Genomic DNA, 24,690 nt, shown 5'->3' on the forward strand with positions numbered 1-24,690 from the left:
CTTGCTATCTATTGCATACCTCTGTCTCTCAGTGGATGTATACCCAATAACAGGAACACAGGACAGCGTGATTTACTATACCCGTGTTAAAGATGACATACTGTAAAATTGTTTTGGGCTTTGATTGAATTAAATGTGGTATGCGTATCAAATTAATTTTTTCGATATAAAGAGTGGATTTAATTTACAGCTTTTTTTTCGGGGAATTGTGTATCCTCTTTGCAATTAAAAAATTAATATTCGGAGCGATCGTTTTACTGTTTCTCCGTTTTCATCGAGTACCAGACATTGAATTATTAGCTGTTCTAAGATGTCTACATCTTATTCGAGTCAATCAGACCTCGTGTCCAATCTGTCCGTCCCTGCACCAAGCCAGACCATCAATAAACGGATCATCTACGGCTTCGCTGGGGCTTCCTTTGTTATTATCCTCTCTCTTTCCATTTCTCTTGGTGTTGTTTCAAGTAAGGGAAATGACAAGCCTAATATTTACTATGAGCAATCCAGTAAAGAGCCCACCACCAAAAGAGAGCAGTCGTGTTCAGGACAGACTCAATCGTGTCCACCACAGATACTGATGTGTCCAGAATCAACCAGACCAGCGGAGCCAGAGAAAATCCAAACGGCCACATCCTGTACGGAGCAATACGGATCGCACCCGACCGACCCTCAAATAGCAAACTGTGTTTTAGATAGCTATCCACTTATAGACGGGTATGTTTATATCAAGTTATTCATATTAAACATCATTCAAATTAACAGAAGTATTGAACATTAAAAAAACCACGATTTTTTTTTCTAAATTCTGAATTGTATTACAATAATCACGATTCAAAATAAATAATAACAAGCACATTCAAAAAGTTATGAGCCCCAGCTGTCGGCGTCTTGGAGGATGGGATGTCATTATTTATGGCAGATTGTGTCAAATATGAACGCCATTCAGAAGTAATTAATAAAATTGAGTTTTTTGAAAATTAGGTCAAGGTAAAAGGGTTAAAAAATCATAGCATGCTCGGAACATCTTGTCACAGGTAATGCAGAGTCATCTCAAAATATGACAGGTCTATTTCTTCTCAATCAATTGTTACATGGAAAGATTTTTGAAATGTACGTGGGTTAACTTTCAAGATGAAGGACACAAGGTCAAAAGTCATAATATTTAGAATATTTAGAAAGACGTCACAGGTTAAATACACTGTACAATTATTTTATATGAAAGCCCCATTATTTTCTCTTTTAAAGTCTGACTACTAGTAATTTTAAATATTGTTAAAATATTTGGAAAGTTTGTCAAACTTCGAGGTCACAGGGTAAAAAATCATGGTATATGTGGAATATATGATCATAGCTTTGGAATGAGAAAAGAAATGGCTTTCATATTTCACGACTTGTGCATTATCTGTGACAAGACCTTTCCAGATATACTATAATTTTGTGTTCGTGACATTGAAGTTTAACCTTCTTTCCAAAAAAATTAACATTACTTTCAATTGGTCATAACTTTTAGTGTATTGGGGTCTTATGAGCCAGCACCAAGAGAATAGGGTGAGGTAAGAGGTGAGGTCATAACTTTTGAATGGGAAAAGATAATACTTTCATATCAATCATTTATATTACCCGTGACAAGACCTTTCTAAATATTCTATACCTTTTGACCCTGTGATCTTTAAACCTACTTTCATATTTGAAGTGTTAATACATTTAACCCGTCCTGTTACAAGATGACTCCGAGCATGGTATGAGTTCTGACCCTCAAGCCTTTATGTTTGATAAATAATGGCATTCCTTCCAATAAGACACCGAAAGAGTGGGACCACAATCCTTTAAATCTAATTGTTTGTGTTACTTTTGCGAAAAATGTAATAGTCTGCTTTCATTATACATGTATATATTTATCTTCTTTTACGTGTTACTTTTGCAAAAAATATGATAGTCTGCTTTCACTATACATGTTTATATTAATCTTCTTTTACACTGTTTTTAACAAGTTTACATCACTGAAAACAGCTGTAACTCTCCGAAAAAAAAAATATATTTACCGAACAGAGAGCTACAGTGCCACCCTTTGAAAAAACTGTGGCAACGCACTTTGAAAAATTTTTTCAAAGTGCGTTAAAATTAGGACAAATTCAACGCACTTTGAAAAAAATTTTTCAAAGTGCGTTAAGAGTGTACATAAACATTTTTGCCATGGGGGCTTTTAACGCACTTTGAAAAAAAAATATGTATAAAACAAAAACTCTAGACTGAGATTTTTAGCATCTTCCAATGTCAAGGGTTTCTGATCCGCTCCGCTCCACATATGAGATTTTAGTAATTGACAGAATCAAATTGTATTAATTATATCTTTCGAAAAACGTTTTAATTTATACTGTATGTACTCATTTGACCTCACTGGGAACAAGGAGAAGACGAGTAGAAGGGCTATCAGCCCAACTCTTATTTCTTATACATTGTACATAGCCGTCGGTAGCAAATTGAAAGTGGACACACCCCCCCCCTCCACTTCAAAAGTAAGTCCCAATTTTCAATGCTTATATATCTTTGCAAAACATTTGTGTGCCCAAGACCCCCCTCCCGGTACCGATGCCCATGCTACACCCAAATATATGTATTTCCATAACTGGTATGACGTTGAAATCTTTCAATAAATTTTTAGTTTACATATAAAATGCATGCAAACTGGAAAAATTAAGTTCAGTAAAACATTTAAGAGAGAAAGAATTTTCAAAGTATGGAAAAATCAAAATCGCTCACTTTCACATCCTTAAGATTTGCAAGAATATTGACGAAGCCATACACATTATTTTCAAAGTGCGTTAATATCGTCGATATTAACGCAATTTGAAAAGAAATTTTACTTTTCAAAGTGCGTTGATTTGGTCCCAAATTTAACGCACTGAGTGGGACCACAATCCTTTAAATTTAATTGTTTGTGTTACTTTTGCGAAAAATGTAATAGTCTGCTTTCATTATACATGTATATATTTATCTTCTTTTACGTGTTACTTTTGCAAAAAATATGATAGTCTGCTTTCACTATACATGTTTATATTAATCTTCTTTTAACTGTTTTTAACAAGTTTACATGACTGAAAACAGCTGTAACTCTCCGAAAAAAAAAAAAATATTTACCGAACAGAGAGCTACAGTGCCACCCTTTGAAAAAACTGTGGCAACGCACTTTGAAAAATTTTTTCAAAGTGCGTTAAAATTAGGACAAATTCAACGCACTTTGAAAAAAAATTTTCAAAGTGCGTTAAGAGTGTACATAAACATTTTTGCCATGGGGGCTTTTAACGCACTTTGAAAAAAAAATATGTATAAAACAAAAACTCTAGACTGAGATTTTTAGCATCTTCCAATGTCAAGGGTTTCTGATCCGCTCCGCTCCACATATGAGATTTTAGTAATTGACAGAATCAAATTGTATTAATTATATCTTTCGAAAAACGTTTTAATTTATACTGTATGTACTCATTTGACCTCATTGGGAACAAGGAGAAGACGAGTAGAAGGGCTATCAGCCCAACTCTTATTTCTTATACATTGTACATAGCCGTCGGTAGCAAATTGAAAGTGGACACCCCCCCCTCCACTTCAAAAGTAAGTCCCAATTTTCAATGCTTATATATCTTTGCAAAACATTTGTGTGCCCAAGACCCCCCTCCCGGTACCGATGCCCATGCTAGACCCAAATATATGTATTTCCATAACTGGTATGACGTTGAAATCTTTCAATAAATTTTTAGTTTACATATAAAATGCATGCAAACTGGAAAAATTAAGTTCAGTAAAACATTTAAGAGAGAAAGAATTTTCAAAGTATGGAAAAATCAAAATCGCTCACTTTCACATCCTTAAGATTTGCAAGAATATTGACGAAGCCATACACATTTTTTTCAAAGTGCGTTAATATCGTCGATATTAACGCAATTTGAAAAGAAATTTTACTTTTCAAAGTGCGTTGATTTGGTCCCAAATTTAACGCACTGAGTGGGACCACAATCCTTTAAATTTAATTGTTTGTGTTACTTTTGCGAAAAATGTAATAGTCTGCTTTCATTATACATGTATATATTTATCTTCTGTTACGTGTTACTTTTGCAAAAAATATGATAGTCTGCTTTCACTATACATGTTTATATTAATCTTCTTTTACACTGTTTTTAACAAGTTTACATCACTGAAAACAGCTGTAACTCTCCGAAAAAAAAATATATTTACCGAACAGAGAGCTACAGTGCCACCCTTTGAAAAAACTGTGGCAACGCACTTTGAAAAATTTTTTCAAAGTGCGTTAAAATTAGGACAAATTCAACGCACTTTGAAAAAAATTTTTCAAAGTGCGTTAAGAGTGTACATAAACATTTTTGCCATGGGGGCTTTTAACGCACTTTGAAAAAAAAATATGTATAAAACAAAAACTCTAGACTGAGATTTTTAGCATCTTCCAATGTCAAGGGTTTCTGATCCGCTCCGCTCCACATATGAGATTTTAGTAATTGACAGAATCAAATTGTATTAATTATATCTTTCGAAAAACGTTTTAATTTATACTGTATGTACTCATTTGACCTCACTGGGAACAAGGAGAAGACGAGTAGAAGGGCTATCAGCCCAACTCTTATTTCTTATACATTGTACATAGCCGTCGGTAGCAAATTGAAAGTGGACACCCCCCCCCCCTCCACTTCAAAAGTAAGTCCCAATTTTCAATGCTTATATATCTTTGCAAAACATTTGTGTGCCCAAGACCCCCCTCCCGGTACCGATGCCCATGCTACACCCAAATATATGTATTTCCATAACTGGTATGACGTTGAAATCTTTCAATAAATTTTTAGTTTACATATAAAATGCATGCAAACTGGAAAAATTAAGTTCAGTAAAACATTTAAGAGAGAAAGAATTTTCAAAGTATGGAAAAATCAAAATCGCTCACTTTCACATCCTTAAGATTTGCAAGAATATTGACGAAGCCATACACATTTTTTTCAAAGTGCGTTAATATCGTCGATATTAACGCAATTTGAAAAGAAATTTTACTTTTCAAAGTGCGTTGATTTGGTCCCAAATTTAACGCACTTTGACAATTTTTTTCAAAGTGCGTAATTTTTCAAAGTGCGTTGTAACAGCGCTATTTAACGATTTATTTCTCCGTGTATTTAAAACTGTCATCTCAAAATATTACTAATCGTGTGTTCCTAACATATTTTTTCACTGTTTCCACAACAAAAAATCCTTATAATTGTTGTTAATAGACTTCCCGGCCCTGAAATTGAGATAATCGAAAATTTAATCCATTTATACTGCCATTTTGGTTTGCAAGATAATTCGGTCGAACGCGCTTCATGCAGATGTCAACAAACATATGAAAGGAATTATTTTGAATCTAGCTTTTTTGCAACTGAGGTAAGAATTTAAAAGAATTAATGCAGAACCAAGTGCAATTTTCTGTGCGCAATAAATATACAGTTTTTTTCAATGGGTGGCACTGTAGCTCTCCAGTCTGTCAATATATATCTTTTTTCGCAGAGCTACAGTTCAGCTTCTGCAGAGCTCTACATTGATAAGTACATAGTTTAAGAAATATTAAGGCTCTTAAGCTTCCAAGAAATTTGAGAGGAGAGTGTCAGCCAAAATCAATGTATTAAAGTATTACATTGTATTAAGTACATAGTAAATTATGGATAATTTTTGATAGGGTTACCAGCAGTATGAATTATTACAGCCTCGAACATATAATATGTACACGCATTGGCTCTCTACTAATCGAACCCACAGCTGCTCGATAAATAAGAAATACTTTTGAAATATTTTCTAATGGCAACAAATAAAATTATCAATTTAAGGACAGATGATACAAACAAACTTTTGTCAAAAATCTTAAAAATTACAACTTGGTTCATGTTTTAATGAATAAAATGAATAGGTTTCACCGCGTAGTTTTTAATTTTTTATTCAAAGTTGCACAAAAATGGAATTTCAAGTGGAAAATATTTGTATAGAATAATAAGGATGGTTTCAGAAGGGTAGAATTTTGAACGTCACAGAAGGTTTACAATTTCTTTATATTCTAGAAATTTATTATTTGCAACATTTACAATAAAATCAGGTCAAAAAATATATACCAATCCGGGTATCCATTTTTTTGTTTGTATCATTTGTCCTTAAGAAATTAACCAGGCTGAGAGATATCAGTAAATTAATTTAGGCTGAAGGTTATTTTTCAAACAAGGCAAGTAATGACAACAGGCATGTAGTATTGCATTCGAAAATGAGAGAGGGGTACATTACTACTTCCCTGAACAAATTCTATCCAGCCAAAAAAACCTTATCTCGAAAATCAAATTTCGTAGGGATGGATGAGGGGTTCCAACTTCATTCGCAACCAGGCTTGCTCTTGAATTTTCTATTGAACTTTCCAGGGTATCAACCTTTTTCTAGACTAAATATCAGACTAAGAAGGATACCTTGGCCAAAACACAATCGAAAATTGTCAAAATAAACCCCAACGAAGCAGGTGCCCTGATTTCCTTATCAATTACTTTGACAGAAGCCCTCAGACTGTGAAATATATAAGGAAAGAAACAATGTTCTATTGTCTAAACCACAGGTAGATGTTATCTATAAAGATTAATTATTCAACACTGTTCTTGCTGCATTATTATGAAACGAACATCTTAAAGATGCGAATTCCGATTAAATGTATTCGGTTAATATGGCACGCTATTTCCTCTTCATCTGAACCAGAAAGGGCACAGGTTTACCGTAAACATTCGGTAGAACTCTCCCGTACATGGTATCGTCCCCGCATAAAAAATGTCGATGCATAAATTATTGTCTTAGTTTATGCAAACAATTGTAAAAAAGACATCTATTCCTTGACGAAATGGGGTTTTATATTTCAGCCAGAATATTTTACATGTTCCGAGACAGGACTTGTTTTAATTAGATCTGTGACCAAATTAGAGCATGAATTATTATTAATTCAAGGCAACGAAGTCTGCATCCTAAGCAATTGTGCTTTAATGGTTTTTGCTGTAACAATCAATTTTACTTATTAATATTGGTGTTTGCGAATTTGCACATTGTTAGTCAGACGCAGCCGATGAGCACAACTTGCAATCTTCCGCATGTACCAATGTTTACCTGAAGCATATATGTAAAATTTGTAATTTGTCATGTAACCCTTCTTAACTTTAGATTGAAAACTAATACTAGTAAAAGAGTGTATCTTGAGCTGATTTTTATTTTTAATTTTATCTTCATTTTAGATTTTTAATACTTACAGTTAGTATCAAAATCGTATTAAAAACCCTCTAACACGCACATGCATGTATAATGTTACAGTAGTAAAAATATCACTAGCTTTATTACTTTGACACCTAAGCGCTATTTCAGTCAACAAATGCAATACTAGATATCATGATGGTAAAAATATAACCAGGGATATTCTTCCACAATCCTCTACCACTTACATGGATTTCAATGAAGCACTCAGGTATTTGAGTTCGATGAACGGTTAATGGTTGCCAAAAATGAGGTCTACAAATTTCCAACATAACTTCATATTAATAACCGAGTTGATTCCTGATACTTCTTATCGGGGATCAGCTGAAAAGAACATCCAACTCTGTCGCAAGTGCAAAAAATTTCAAGCCGACAATTTGATTTTTTTTAATTACATACATATAAACTGCGAGATATCGGTATTTTATTTGTTTTCTGTTAAAGAGTCATGACTCGGAAGAAAAGGGTTGAAATCCTATCAATCTTATCACGTGTCAAATAAAGAAATCCACACCTGATTTGAATTTCTTGTAACGAAAAAAATGTCCATATAGATTTTCCGTAAATGACCTTTCGGTTACTACACACAAGAAGTAGCTCATAGAAAAGTATACCGCCACATTGCTTCTGCAGATTTTTAAGATTGAGAATTATATTTAATTCCGAGTAAGACATTACCGATTTTGTTCTATTTGGATGCTATTTTGTTGTTAGACACAATGACCTGGCTTATTGGTACTACCAGACTGTCCAAAACAAGGTGTACAGCGTGGACATGAGACAGAACCTGAAGGAACTGTTCCCCAACTCGACAATCCACTCCGACATCCCGAGGTTACGCCAGGGAAAGCTATCGGCCCAGGTAAAAATATCCACAGAAAAACACGAAACACATGCTTTTGTTTCTGAAATCAGATGCGCGCTTAAAAAGCTAGCTTTTGAAAATAATTTTAGTATTACATGTATACACTGTACTTATGAATTTATAATTGCAACGTGAGCAAGCTTCATTAATTAAATTTGTCAACAATCAACGTCTCCATGAAATTGACACCCTATTTACATGTAATATTGTTTCCAGCTTTCACTGAAAGTGGGGGATATCAAATTCGGTTGGTCTGTCCGTCTCTTCGTCTATCTTTCTGTAAATTAAGTTTCTCCATGATATCTCGAGAAACCTGAAGAAAAGAACATTACTTAAATTGTTTTTTGCCCACTGTTTAGTTTTGGGCTGTGTATGTTGACTGTAACAGTCAGTATAAGGATGCGGTCAAACTCTCCTTGGATCAGGTTGATACAGTGAAGAAATTCATCGCTAAGTACCCAGACGTCTTCAAGTTTGTCACAACTGCACAGGGTAAGTGTATGTAGATAAGAAAATAAATCATATGTCGAAAAATACATATCTGATAATTTTTTTCTTCGTCCTAATCATCTATCAATCAAATTGTTTGATAATAATTAGCATTTAGCCGTCTACTACAATGTACGTGTATATCAAATTTTTAAAATTAGTGGTCCCTAGTCTCAGGATTTAGGCCCACTTACTTTGTACAAACATTGAAAAATCACAAAACCTATTTCTCCGTGAACTAAATTTTTGGACAGGTATCCTTGACGCTTTCCATGACAAGAAGTTTGCGAGTTTGATGGGCCTAGAGGGAGGTCATTCCATTGATAGCAGTCTTGGTAATCTGCGCATGTTCTATAATCTTGGAATACGGTACATGACAATAACGCATAGCTGTAACACTCCGTGGTAAGAATTTGTTACGGACTTGACTTGTATATATGCATCTTCTAACAATAGACCCACATGCATGATAAGACCTTCGTTCATGTATTTAAAAAAAATAAAATAAGTTTAAAAACTTCCCTGGGAAATGAAGTGGGTCGGACACGTTATCAAATCCTGTGAAGGCCTAAGTACGTGATCGGCCTTCATTGGATTTGATCACGTGACCGATGAACTTTATTTTCTCACTGAAAATTTTAACTTATTAAATACCTTACTTTGTGAAACCAGTTACATTTTTGTAAGCATTGATAGATTGATGGAACATGACATAAAAGTTTAAGCGAAACTGTTCATATTCTTGTTTCGTTTAATCGTTTGTCAATAGCTAGCTTGCCTCGATTAGAAATTGTTCGTATAAAGAGCATGCTCTACTGAGAGACACTGATCAACTTGATATGTTTGTGATAAACACAAGGAAGAGAAGTTCACGATTGAAAAAGTCATATATGTAATATGCTATATATCAAATATCATAAATAGCATGCCTCCAGCCTCCCTGCTCCACGGTTCATGCGACCATAATGGAAACATGACATTGTTTAATATGATAATGAAGTATTAACCTTTTTTGAAGGGCAGACAACTGGCACATGGACCAAACAAACAGTACAGAATTCAACGGTTTGTCTGAATTTGGCAAGGTATGTATTATTAACATACATGAACGTTGGGGATTTTTTTAAAATATATTTTTTAAAAGAAATCAACCTTTGAGCTGAATTACACGTTTTAGTAGTTAATCTAGTTATAATCCCTTTTTCTATTCTTACGCTTCATTATAACGCAAACATACATGTACGAGGGCTGATCAATAGATAATGTCCTCGGTGCTCGGAAAGAAACAAAAAGCTTCTCAAGGATTTAGCCTTAATGATTTTACTTTAATATTTTCTTTTAATTGAAACACATGTCCGTAACATTTTTATCTAATTTTTCATTGTTTTTAAAACGCATTTTTGAATATTGCCCTTCGAATACTGGAATATGGCAGATCCTATGATTTTCTTGACTTGTTTCTTCTTTCTGAATGGTGTTTTTTATCAAGTTTGGAAAATGAAACAAGTGAAAGGATGAAAGATCCGGGGAATATTGTTGGTTTGACGAAATATTTACTTTCTGTTTATCCCCAAAACTTCTTTACTCTTCATGGCCTGTGGGTTTGGACGCTATCATGACGAAATTTAAAGTAGTGGATTCCTGATTCTGGTTCCATCCTCTCATAAACCTTTCAATTTTTTTTCAAAGAATTACTTTCTAGACTTCTCCAGATATTGAACTGCCTCCCCGAATAAGAATTTGAACAACAAGACTACTAATATTCAAGAAAATGACATATAAAACTTTTTTGTGCTTTTTTCAGACCTTGGCTGTTTTTGTCAAGTGGATCTTATAGTAAATTTGTTTTGAGGGTTTAAAGCAATGAAATCACGTTTCATTATCTGTTTGAAGTTCAGACTAACGTGGATAACTTCAATTTTTGATTTAAAAAAAAAAATTGTTTAGATTTTCTTACACACTGTTGTTTTCATTTATTTTTCAAAAAATAGGGTGACCATTGAGTATAAAACTTTTTAACTGTCAAATGTTTCTTTAAAATATTGTAAGCTACCCTTAAAATGATGCCTATCAATTATGCTATGTGTCTTAAAGTCAATCAAACGTCATCAGCGATTATTTGTAGAATTTTTGCATACATTACATTGGTTGTTGTAAGTTTTGTCGCCAAGGACGGTTCCCATTTTTGATGCCCACTATATCATTTTTGTTCATTGAAATCCACCTACTCATGTTTCTATAAAACTGACATAAGTTGCTGTAAATTTAACATATTTCAGGGTATATTTCTTTGGGATTCTTATCAAGTTTTAAAGCAGCTTTCATGAAGCGTGTATTTTCGCTCTTGTTTACCGATTCTTTACCATTCATTTTAATGCCCTTGTTTTCCAGCTTCTCACAATGAAAATATGTGATGAAAAGTGGTCAAATAAACTGTAATCAATTCATTAAAGGTTCATTCATGAATGAAAGTCAAGCTTAATGTCATATGATTTCTATTGTATGTCTTAGAGCTCAGGACATTATTTATTGAACATCCCTCGTAAAACACTACTGAAGATGCAAGTATGTATTACCCTAGAAAAGAAGCTTGGAAGGTACAGTATACTGGAAACATCATGTCTGTATGTTTGTATGTAGACAAGTATCATCCAGTGATAATTATTGACGTACAACTTGAACTAGGTCACCTCGTATTTGCCGATAATTTTTCCAAATTTTGGAAAGGTATTGGTAGGTAAAAAAGTTAATTTTCTCTCTCTTTTTAACTGTCAAATTTGTGCTCTCTGCTCGTCAACAGTGTAAAATTCTTATCCATTCTAATCATCTTAGTCAAAATCAGAAAATTACAGGCAGTAAGAACAGCAGTATTATACTGGCCTAGAGTACTAGTTAATGTTTATATGTAATGATCCTGAACACGAATATTTAAAATAAGGTCACAGCTACATGTAACAGTGGTGTGAAATTCTAAATGTCTTGGCATGTAAAATATTTTTAACACTATGATTGACTAACTATGAGCAAACTTACATTCCCTATACCCAAGGATGCTTTGTGGTAGGGTTGGTTGAGATTGGCTCGGTAATTCTGGAGAAGATGGAATTGTAAAAAGTTTATGGCGATAACAGACAACGGACAAATTTTGATTAGTTGAACTAAAAAAAAATTTTACTGATCCAATATCCAACAAAAAGTTTTTTGGAAATGGATGGGACATTTTAGTATTTATTCGGAAAACGTCTGCTTACAGATTTCTCGTAATGCCTATCATACTCTTTGCACAAGTACATATACAGACCCCCCTAGTTCAACCATTTATTTGGCTGCATTGTTTATGCGAGTTCTAAGAATATTTGTCTAATGGCAAAAATAAGGAAGTCTCTGTAGTTAAATACATTTTGATTGATTGATAGTATGTTGTTTAACGTCCCTCTCGAGAATTTTTCACTCATATGGAGTCGCCACCACTTGCCGGTGGAGAGCTTCAAATTTTGTCCTTTACTCCGCACTTAGGGCCATTTAGCAGTGAGGGTTCCTTTTCGTGCCAGCACCTACTGCGACACGGAACTTCGCGGTTTATACGGTCTAATCTGATGGACTGGTCTCCATGTCCCACAGTGGTATTCAAACCCGCAACGTAGAATAAATTCCCTACTTTGCGACTCTAGAGCAGACGCTCTTACAAAGTGCTGCGCCACACGGACAAACACATTTTGAAAAAAAAAGTAGGAGCAAGATTATAAATTATCTAATTGCAGAAATCGCGCTCGGCCTCCAATCAAAAATTGTCCACCTCCCTGCAAAAGTTTGCTTAACAAGACAACACGATTGAGGCTAGCATACTGCGTCCAGTGACAAAACCTGTTGCATACTAAAGGCTGTAAACAGACGAATTAAAAAAAATGGAGTTTCTAATAGCAAAATAACTACTACAGTATCATAAAGGATTTTGAAAAAAGGGATATGCTACATTCACTAGGATGTAGTGCAATGTGCAATGGATAAAGATAGACCGTCTTCAAAATGTAATTTTCTGCACAATGACTAATTATATCATGCAGAATGAAACTACATGTACATGTGCTTAAGGAAAAAGCAAATGCACATTAATTTTACTCTTTTCAAGAACACAAAAGAGAAAAAAAAAAAACTAAGTGCGGCAGTAAAGCGTATCTGCTTAGGAGTAGAACAATATTATTCAAAACTATAATGCATTTAAGATTTTTAGACAACTTATCTCAAAGAATCTATCCAGAATCTTTTGTCCACTGAATATTTTCAGGTTGTTATCAAAGAGATGAATCGTCTTGGGATGCTGGTAGATTTGTCACATGTCGCTAAAGCTACAATGATTGCTAGCCTCCAAATATCAGAGGCTCCGGTGATTTTCAGCCACAGCTCCGCTTTCAGTGTGTGTAACCATTACAGGAATGTACAGGATGACGTCCTACAGCTGGTGGTAGGTTGTCAAGGTTACAGGATCTACCGGAACAGGGCACATTCTGTTAACAAATATGATGTAGAAAGTTAAATGATAGCGTAACGTAACACTTAAAAGTAGCAATGATACATTTTTGATGCATTTCACTAATACAACAGAAGAAAGCAAACGATTCGAATTCGATTTTGCAGAAGTTTAATATGTGTTCATTATTTTTAAAGAAAAAGAACGGAGGGGTCGTTATGGTTAATTTCTACCCGAGCTTTGTGAATTGTAAACCCCATTACAATTCCAGCTTTTTAGCCACAGTTCAACAAGTAGCAAGTAAGTGAATGATATTACAGCTGCTGCAGTTGTACATGTATTATAATGAGAAAAAAAGACTAAGCCCCATTTTCGGACACTTTGAAGAAATATTATGTTATCATGTTCAAGAAGATACTGTTTTTGTCCTAAGAAAATTCTGTTCACTGAAATTCACACTGCAAGACTGTAGTCTGTATTTTATTTTGATTTCAGCTGTTCACAACATTTCCATTAATATTGAGCAAAAGGAAAAACTGAAAATTTTGTTTTCTCGGGTATTAAATTGGCCTCTACGACTACATTTTTGGGAAATATTTAAAGATCGGTAAACTCTTATTGTCTTCAGAGAAGTGTACTACGACTAAAATCAGAACTCTGATTCCCTTTGTCAAAAGTAACATTTTCAGAGAAGATTATAATTTTTTTTTAAGTTTACTGACGAATATACAAGGGACTACATGTATCACAAAGGAAATTATCTATGAGCTTGTCAAAAATCTAGTAACTCTAGAACCATGGTAAGAATTCAATTTTTCTGGAAAATATTGACGACAGTGGAAAGATTGACATAACCTAGCTAGAGTTAATTCCAGGTGTCATGCTAGCAGATCACAGAAAAACAAGGATGTTTGAGACAGATCCTGTTTTAAATATTGCTTGTTATCCAAGATCGAATAAAACGGGGAGAGAGGATTGATTTTTTTGAAGATCCGTGTACTTTTTGAGATGACGATAATGATAATGTAGAAAAAAACTTTGAATGTTTTTTCATCTTCAAAAACACTGTGTCATATTTGGATATACAGTTAAGATTCAAGTTATGTCCAAAACTTCAATATGCCTATATGGTAATACTAGTTAGTGGAAAATTTTTGTATAGTTGTAGATCTTCCAAATATATCTGTCTTTTTAGTAGGAGTTCTCAAGCCTACTAAATGTAGTGTATTTCTTGATTTATTCAGAGCAGGCCTCTTCCAATCTGTAATTCTGGGAGTTCTCAAGTCTACTGAATGTAGCGTATCCCTTGATTTGTTCAAAGCAGATCCCTGCCCATCTGTAAGACAGGGACTTCTCAAGCCTATTGAATGCAGTGTGTGTTTTTATTTGTTCAATATAGGCTCCTGTCAATCTGAAAGACAGGGAGTTCTCAAGCCTACTGAATGTAGACTTCAGTGTATTCCTTGATTTATTCAGAGTAGGTCCCTGCCATCCTGAAAGACAGTGAGTTTTCCAGCGTACCAAATGTATAGACAAGTGTATTTCATGATTTGTTCAGAGCAGGCCCCTACCAACTCTGTAGGACAGGGAGTACTCAAGCCTACTGAATATAGTATATTCCTTGATTAGTTCATTATAGACCCTTGTCAATTTGTAAGACAGGGGGTTCTCAAGCCTAGTGAATGTAGCATATCCCTTTATTTGTTCAAGGCAAGCCCCTGCCAATCTCTAATAGAGGAAGGAAAAAGGTGGAGATTGAAGTGATTTTTTTTTCGTAGAAGCAATTTACGGAAATATTATTACATGTACTTAAATAAAACCTCCCAAAAGGCTTAAAATGGGTTAATTTTAATTACATGTAATTATTCACGTAGTGGGATTATACAGAAATATATGGAGGCATTGGCCAAAAAAATTTCTTTTTTAGGGAGATCGATGCCGAGTTCAACCTACAATTTTCCAAGAACCTATAAATTAATTTTTATAGCTCCCCATTAAGAATTTTCACTGTTTGGGATTATTGAATAAAGTTATATCAAACCTCTTTGTATAATATCTGTTGTTTACCGTGATTCTGCTATGACAATACTTAGGCTTCCTACGAGTGAAAACGGTATATATATGGATTGATACCAGATCATTTGGTTGATTTGAAGGTGGTATTGATTTGATACCACGTCAATTAATCAAGGAAAAACGATTTATGAGCAATGTTTTGTCATGATAATAGGGGTTTATACGTTATCCTTTTCGACCGATAAAACTTCTCGATTTTTATCAGAAGCAGGATAAATAATTTTTTATTTATTTATTTTTTGTTTATTTATTTTCATAAAAATCTCTTATATAACCTGATGGTAAAACAATCTGCATAAGGTATATGTTTAATTAGTAGTCGTCAGTTACAGTTGCAGAATATATCGGTACATATTTCAAATTGAATTTCTGAATAACTCCTTGTCCTTGCATTTTTTCTCTTTTTTAAGTCAATGGGCGACTTGTATTGAAAGCAAAGCGTGTAGATATGTTAAGAAGTTCAAATCATCAAATATGCACATACATGTTCAAGACTTAGAGCTTTTTAGCTCACCTGAGCCGAAGGCTCAAGTGAGCTTTTCTGATCAAAATTTGTCTGTTGTCTGTCGTTGTCGTCGTTGTTGTTGTTGTTGTAAACTTTTCACATTTCCATCTTCTTCTCAAGAACCACTGGGCCAATTTCAACCAAACTTGCTACAAAGTATCATAGGGTAAAGGGGATTCCAGTTTGTTCAAATGAAGGGCCACGCCCTTTTCCAAGGGGAGATAATTATGAATTAGAGAAAAATTAATGGCATTTTTATAAAATCTTCGTCTCAAGAACCACTGGGCCAGGAAAGATGAAACTCATGTGGAATCATCCTCAGGAAGTGTAGATTCAAGTTTGTACAATTCATGACCCCCGGGGTAGGGTGGGGCCAAAATGGCCGATCAAAGTTTTACATAGGAGTATATAGGAAAAATCTTTTAAAATCTTCTTTTCAAGAACAATTGAGACATGAATAATGAAACTCATTTGAAATTATCCTAATGTTGTGTAGATTCAAATTTTTTCAAATTATGATCCCCGGGGCTAGGGTAGAGCCATAATTGCCGTTGAAAGGTTTACATAGGAGTATATAGGAAAAATCTTTAAAAATCTTCTTCTCAAGAACCACTGGGCCAGGAAAGATGAAACTCATGTGGAATCATCCTCAGGTAGTGTAGATTCAAGTTTGTTAAACTCATGACCCCCGGGGGTAGGGTGGGGCCATAATGGCCGATCAAAGTTTTACATAGGAATACCGGTATATAGGAAAAATCTTTAAAAATCTTCTTCTCAAGAACCACTGGGCCAGGAAAGATGAAAATCATGTGAAATTATCCTCAGATAGTGTAGATTCAAATTTGTTCAAATCATGACCCCCGGGGGTAGGGTGGGGCCATAATGGCCGATCAAAGTTTTACATAGGAATACCGGTATATAGGAAAAATCTTTAAAAATCTTCTTCTCAAGAATGATTGAGACAGGAAAGATGAAAATCATGTGAAATTATCCTCAGATAGTGTAGATTCAAATTTGTTCAAATCATGACCCCCGGGGGTAGGGTTGGGCCAAAATGGCTGACCAAATTTTACAGAGGAATATATAGGGAAACCTTTTAAATCTTCTTTTCAAGTACTTCAAAGCCATGATTAGTGATATTTATATGGAATTATCCTCAGGTAGTGTAGATTCTAGTTTGTTCAATTCATGACCCCCTTGGGGGTTAAAGTTCAAGCCCCCCGCCTACCTCAGTAAACTTTCAGTTCTGAACTGATATGTGCTTTTTCCTAGCCGATGTGCTCAAGTGAGCGCTGTGGCCCCTGGGCCTCTTGTCTTTTTTATTTAGTAATAAGCTTGATTTGTGACGATATCAGAAGTAGGATGTCTTACCAAAAAAAATCTTTCAAATTTCAAACGCATACATGTATAATTACTAGAGAAATTAATTTTTGAATTCGTGATAAACAACAAATGTAAAAGTTTTCCCTGGTGTATTTATGATTCGTTCTTAAACATAGTGATTAATCATTTGAATTCGTTTAAAGGAACTGAATATAAATTTCTAAATAGATTTTAAAAGTCACAAAAAGATGAAATTTGATTTGATGTTGATTTACGTACCGTTTGAGAACATTTTCACCCATATAGAAACGCGCCATTATGATACATTTGTTTAAATAATTTAGACCTTTTCTCGTCCCTCAGCAAGGAGAGAACTTTATCGTGGTAACCTCTAACGTGACTCGGGGTTTCGAATTTTATGGAATCATTCGAAAGACCAGCATCTTTAACTTCAAAGTACCAAATGCTTAGAGCAGGAAACCTTTATCATTTTATGTCGACATAAGTCAGTCGCGACATGGGTTTGAATTAACGACCTCCTGATCACAGAGCGAGTGATTTTAGTCTATGAGAAAAGAAATTTTTTTTCTAACGATTTCAACATCTTTGTAACAACTGATTACATTCGTTATTATAGTAACGAATTCAACAAATCTATTATGTATTGGGTACATGACATTGCGATTGAGACATCGGTTGTTCTCAACTCTAGTTCCTTTAATTTTTTACTTTGATTTTTTTTTAAATGAGGGTTAGAGAAAGCTGACTGTTAATGCGTGGAAATGATGACTATACAAACTAGTGTTGTCAAATCGGATGAATTTTAGTAACCAGTTACTCGCCTACATTGTACTCTTCCGATCGAGTACCTCAGCTCTAAACTGTGAAAACTAATCAAAACAAATCGACCCTACTGTTGAACCATTAGATCAAGTCTAACTGTAAATAAAATGAGAGAAATGTGTTAATGTAGTATTTATTTATAAACTTTATACATGCTACATATACATGTATTTTCTACGTAATTTTTATGTCAAGTGTATTTTCATCAGAGTAACCGAATATAGCAGTTTTACCAACCGATACTCGCATCGCTCGACTGTTAACCGGTTATATGACCGGTTACTCGTTGATAAAATTTATTTACTTATTCTAAGATTTCATTGATACGTCTTAAATGGGCTCCTGTAGAAACCAATTTGAAGTTTCTACTCTGTGCCCTCTGTAGAGTGCTTCTCCAGTCAATAAAATTGGGCCAATATGTTTTTATCGGTGTAGTCAGTCTTAAACTAACCTTTCTGGACAGATGAAATGAACAAATAGGGAAATGTCTTCTCCTACATTTCCACTTTTAATTCACTTACAAACTAAAATCAGATTATGTTTGGTTTAAACAACACACCATTATGCGATTTATGATTATTGAAAGATAGAAAATAGGGGGAAAAGGATCGAATCAATAATTTGCTTGGCATTAAGCTGTTGTGTTTTATTCATTTTACCGTTTTATAGGTGTTTGTGATTTAAAAACAAAAGATGTTGGTTCATAATTAAATTTCGGGAGAAAAAAGGATAATGGAAACAGAAAGGTGTGATTTTATTTAAAAGTCAATGCCATTAATATTTAATCTCACAAAACAGTTTGAAAACGGAGGGATTGTTATTAAGTCATGATTTGAACTTGTCAGTTTATATTCTAAAAGGATGAAGTTTGGTAACACTACTGACGGTAGTATTTCAGTGAATAAGGAGGATGTATTGTACGAATTTTAAAAATTTACCATAAGATATACATTTTTTCTTATTCTTTATCTGTAAAAAAAACATATTTGGTATCTTGAAATTTTTATGTAGATTATATATATAAATATATTTCAGAAGCTGGGTGCTTCTAGAAGTATTTTGATTTCTTTCGCAAACTAACTTTCAGCAAATAGCCGGGAACGTCTATCCTTCTTTATAAACATCGTATAATAATCCCATTGAATTGTATTATGTTATATGCATATCAAAATCAGTTTAAAATAGCTTTATTTTCTTTATTTTTACCACTTCTTTACTATACTATTCCGACCGTCCAACACAATGCTTTCATTTTCTCCAATCTCCTGCCAGATCTCCAGTATACAAATCAGCGTGTCCTTTCTATACATTAATTGTTCACACTACCCTTCGAGTAATTTCCTTGTCACATTATCAACTTTGCCGTATTTGTTATCTTCTACTTCTTTCACTCGTCCTCCAATTAATTATCATACTCATCTTACAGTTAACCATCCTGCTCATGCTGCAGTTAATCATCCTACTCATCATGCAGTTAACTATCCTGCTTGTCCTTAAGTTAGCCATCCTGCTCATCCTCCAGTAAACCATCCTGCTCATCCTCCAGTTAACCATCCTGCTCATCCTCAGCTAACCATCCTACTCATCCTCCAGTTAACCATCCTACTCATCCTCCAGTTAACCATCCTATTCATCCTCCATTTAACCATTCAACTCGTCATCCAGTTAACCATCTAACTTGTCCTCCAGTTAACCATCTTGCTCGTCCTCCAGTTACCATCCTACTCTTCCATCAATTCAGTTCATCCCACACGGTCGTATTTAACCATCCTACTCGTTCATCGGTTAACCACCCTACTCGTCTTCCATTTTCCTACATGTCCTCATCTTTTACTATTCGACCCCCACAATCATAATTGTTCATCATTTTACCATCCTTCCTACCTAATATTCCTACCTTCTCTACCCATTACTCTCTTCATCCTCGAGCTCTGTTTACCCTTTAGTGACTTCTTTTACCTGTCTTCCACATCTCCACTCATCCTTAATTTTCATGCCTTTTCCCCGAGTTACCATGATATATGAAGAAATCGAACAGTCATAAAGCTCAAGTACGTTTTATTCCAAAGTAACTATAACTTTACTCGGTCTATATTTGCATTGCTGGTGCATCAAAGGATGCACATTTATTTACCAGATTGCTTCAGATAAGGATTCATACTTTTCTAGCTTGGTTAAAAGGTTAGAAATCCCTGCAACATCCACTCGATTGTCAGTAGCCATGCTCAAAAATTGATCGTTCTCAGAATAAGTTCTTAAGTATTGAATAAGCTGGAAGACATTACCACCACACTATCCTACTCTATCTCCTTTCTGAATTATACTTTATTGATTTTCACGCTCTCAAATTAACAGATCATGTGGAACATATAAAAAATCTCATTGGTGTGAACCATGTAGGCATTGGTGGTGATTATGACGGAATCCCGACGTGAGTGTTTTGCTTAGTAGACTATGCTTTATAAAGTCAAACGTTTGAGCTAAAGCAAAACATATAAATGTAACATTTTAGCGTTGTTATTCTGTTGTGTCCCGTATTTTGATAAATATTAAAGTTTTTGTACAACGCAGAACACCAGCTGGTTTGGAAGACGTGTCTAAATACCCTAATCTTTTCGCCGAGCTTGTGAGCAGGGGATGGTCAACGCAAGATCTTGAAAAATTGGCGGGAAGAAATTTGATAAGAGTATTCAAAATGGCTGAAAAGGTAGAATATGTTAAATACTTTTCATTTGACAAAAAATGTGTTACACGGGTATTCTTGACTTTTGCTGTAAACATGCATGTCAAGATAGCTTAAAATAAGTATGAGCACTGCAATTAATATATGAAATGGCTCAAAAATAGTCATGTGTTGCGTTAATGTTTAATTAATATTGTAGAGTATTACTGTCGGAAGCTGTATACAATTATAAGATCTGAATATTGTAACTTATCGCCTATATATTTTGCGTGAAATTACTTTCACGTACTAGTATATTACGTAACTTAATTAGGTTTTGATATTGATTCTCCCTCTATTTTGACTAATCACAGTTCCAATTTACATCTTCATATCACTGGTTTTAAATTACAAAGTACAATATCCCTTTTTAGTTCTTTTGAGTAGCTATTAATGAGTATTGTGAGAGAAAAAAACCAACCAGTTTAAGAGTTAAATTTGACTCTATGTTATGAATTATATTTTGAGGATGTACGAGACCGTTATTTTTCGTTGAAAAAAATGTTAAGTGGTTACAAAAATGTTAATCTTGAATATGTATGAGGACGATGTCATCGGGGAATATTTGACATGGGGAAGGAAATCCTTATGCAATAAATGTATAAAAATACTCAGTACCAGAACAAATTCTTTTCAAGAAAAGAAAACTTTATCTTGAATTTTATGACGAGTTTTTACACCCCCCCCACCAAAACACATTCCTAATTTACAAGCACGTTTCTATTCAGCCCCAAACTTTCTGCACTGCAACCGTCACACATATATTCGTCATATTGCTTACTTTTTATCCCTGATTAAGGTGAAGCAAATAGATATTTTATCGGAGCACATACAAGCCATCACTGGAGCACTGCTCCCAGCAAATGGCGATGACTTCCACCATATAATGTTATAACAATGTATAATTAATCAAGAAAACTTGCTGGTAGGCTTACTGACAATAAGAAACACAACACAAAACATCAAAGACAAAAAAATATTGAAATACACCAATCCATTATCCTTATATCCTTGTTGGCGGAGAAATAACTAAAGAATCACGGAAACCTACTATTTGCAAGGGATGTATGGAAATTTTTGAGGGTACCCTATTAAATGTTTATAAGAAAGATGACTTGTTAATTCGTACTGCGTTTCAGGTTCGTGACCGGATGTCCTATCTCCCGCCTTATGAAGCTGTTCTTCCTGTCTCCGAGAGGAAGGGAAATTGTTCTACGCTTATCGAATAGAGTGCTGGAAAAATAAAACAGCAATGAAAAATGCGGAAGAAAATCACTCCCGGCACATCTTCGAACAACATGCGATTTTTGAATAATGCTGTTTCATGTATCAACATCATTTGTATATGCTATGGTTTTCCATAGAGATTGTAAGTTAGAACATCTGCATAATCAGTATTTGATATGTAAATAGTGTTTATCAAATGAATTTACGAATATTAAACTGGAAATATTTCAATTATTTTCTCCCTGAATTTCTCCAGATTGATTATTTCAGTTGGCATAAAGCAAATCGATTTGTTTTTTCCCTTTTGATCATACTTTCTGAGCAATAGTAGATTCAGAACTTTAAAAACGTTCCCTGGTTCTTCATTATTTAAGGTATTCTGATTCCCAGGTTCTGAAAATAAGGCATTAAGTAATTGAAAATACATGCACAGAAAATGTCTTTGAATTCTCTAGGTAACGGAGTATTTACCTATTGCAGTTCTTCAAACTTCATCATTAAACCTGATAATATCATTTAGGGAAAAATCTCAAATCTCATAAAAGTTTTCAGGTAATGCAAATAGCAATACACATGTACATGATATGCATACTTTCTAAGATAAGAAAAATTATGTACGATGGGGTATCAGAAAGTTGGTGGACTAACGCCTTAAAAGTAAAACCGCTTTAGGTAGATCAATGAATTTCGAATTATCTAATTAGCATCATCTTTTCTATCTATAGAATAAGCAAAGTCATAAAATTTAATTTTTTTTACTAAAATAATAATGATTTTGTAAGCAATGGTATGTCCAGGCGGTGCAACCTTGATCACGGCGTTTTTTCGACCTAAGTGTAACTGAGAAAAACTCTTTTTAAATGAACATTTGACATTCAAAAATCCCGTTAATTTAGGTATGTCTTGGGACACTGTTGTTCCATAAAATATGGAATTTTTACTTCATTCTGGAAGTTCTGTCAAAATTAATCATGAATTTTACATGGAGTATCTAAACAAATAAGGCCTTGAAAATGGCGTCAAAAGAGGGGAGGGGTTTCCTTTTCGAACATTCTATAAAGTTTTGCCCCTGAAATTACTGGTAAAAACCTGTTTAAAGTGGCTACGGAAAAATAAAATGCATCCAAAGTACTTGTATTTAATGCCAAAAGAGATTCATAAACGAAAGGGATGCGCATTTAATATCTATTTGTAGTTAAGGTGTGAAAAATCAATCACGTCAAAAATGACGTTGATCATGTTTTGTAGATATTAAACTCCAAAAAGTAAAATATGCTGGCACATCAAGATAGGATCTCTCCCAAAGAACAAATTCATTTGCAATAATATATGCATTTAAAGCCGCCCTTCATGACATTTTAAAGTCATATAAACAAGACAGGTTAAAGTCCTTAATCAGTTTTAGGGAATCTCATCAAATAAGTATATGAGGTAGAATTAAGAAGCAGACATTGAAAAACAATGACGTTGACGGATGTACGTCATGAAACTAAACGGCGACGACGCCAGGTGATCATATAATGTCGTCTTTATTTTATATTAATTTGGCAATAATGAACGTAGCAAGCTAAAATGTTCAACATTTCTTTATTTTTTTTTGTTGTTTTATGTTCCTAATAAATTTTGAATGCATAGACTACATAGTACTAACTTTATAACCTCAATTCACGAACATTTAGATTACCGCTCGAATTTAGGCCCTTGGAGAAATTGTATCTGTGTTTTTTTATTTTGACTTATAATGTGCATTATTTCTTCTGTTTATTTTACATTGTTATTAAACTTAGTGTACCTACAGAGCTTTTACTATTACTGCAAAGCATCATATACTTGTAAAACTAATTTCATATCTTGCCAATAAACGGCTAAATAAAGAGGATATTTGTTTTTCTCTAAAGATATATTTTTGTTCTTTCAAGGGGTACTAATGTCAACTTGTTTATGAAATTTTGAATTTTATTGAGTTCAAGAATACGTTTATCAAACTGTGATGGAAAGATTAAAACATAACTAAGAGTATATTAATGAAGTGGAAAGGCCAGGTTATCCCTATAAATATGAAGATATGCTTCTTTGATCAAAATGATTTTATGTTGACTGTACAAAACGTCCACAACTGTATTGCTTTATAGAAATTATAGAAACTTTTTGCATCATCTACAATGTATACAGATTTACTAACAAAAATACTTACATGTTAATGTGAATTATCACAAGAGTAAATCAGTTTTCACGGTTATCACAGTGACTATAATGACATGCATGTAGTGATTACTATTAAAAAAAATTGCAAAGTTTTCATAGTTGTCACTTTTATAATTAAATTTTTTCATAGTGAACACTCAAATGTACGTAAATCAGTTGTCCTACTTAATATATACCACTTTCATGTCATAGTTATCACCATAGTACATTAAAGTTTCAACGTTAACACTTTGGTAAATCAAAATTTTAACGTTATAGCATTATGGTTTATTTACGTTTAAGAATTATAATTTGAGAAATTCTAATATTAAATTTATAACTACAGTAATTTTTTTTGTTGGTATTTCACAACATTGGTTTCATCTAATTTTGCAGATTATCTCAATTTACGAAAGATATCTGTGTCAGATGTCTTTTATTTCCAATAATTCCATGAATTTCGAATGCATTTTTTTTTCTTAAATTATTTTAGGTTAATACTTATGGTTTTCAAAGACTTCTTATGGATAATATTTTTTAAAATGAATATTGTTTATCTTTCATTTCAATTCGTTTTTTCAAAAATATATTGATAAGTAACATCATCTCATCTTAATAAGTATGTCGAACAAAACACATAGTTACCATCTTCATCATCTTTATACAAAGATATAAAATACATTTAGAAT

The 24,690-nt window shown here is 33.8% G+C and overlaps 1 protein-coding gene across 1 annotated transcript; it reads left to right on the forward strand.

The window, feature by feature from the left end:
• On the forward strand, positions 1-23,900 carry LOC134259758 (dipeptidase 1-like). The gene is made up of 10 exons (XM_062742361.1): positions 1-714; positions 8,014-8,161; positions 8,524-8,656; positions 8,908-9,058; positions 9,672-9,738; positions 12,939-13,115; positions 13,319-13,421; positions 20,224-20,299; positions 20,440-20,575; positions 21,730-23,900. Exons 1-10 carry the CDS (start codon positions 311-313, stop codon positions 21,817-21,819), a joined length of 1,485 nt encoding a protein of 494 aa, XP_062598345.1. The 5' UTR covers positions 1-310; the 3' UTR covers positions 21,820-23,900.
• Positions 23,901-24,690: the final 790 nt, after the last annotated feature.

The sequence above is a fragment of the Saccostrea cucullata genome, unplaced genomic scaffold, assembly GCF_032062105.1.
Source record: "Saccostrea cucullata isolate Sc308-1 unplaced genomic scaffold, CSIRO_AGI_Scuc_v1 ctg680, whole genome shotgun sequence".
Taxonomy (NCBI): domain Eukaryota; kingdom Metazoa; phylum Mollusca; class Bivalvia; order Ostreida; family Ostreidae; genus Saccostrea; species Saccostrea cuccullata.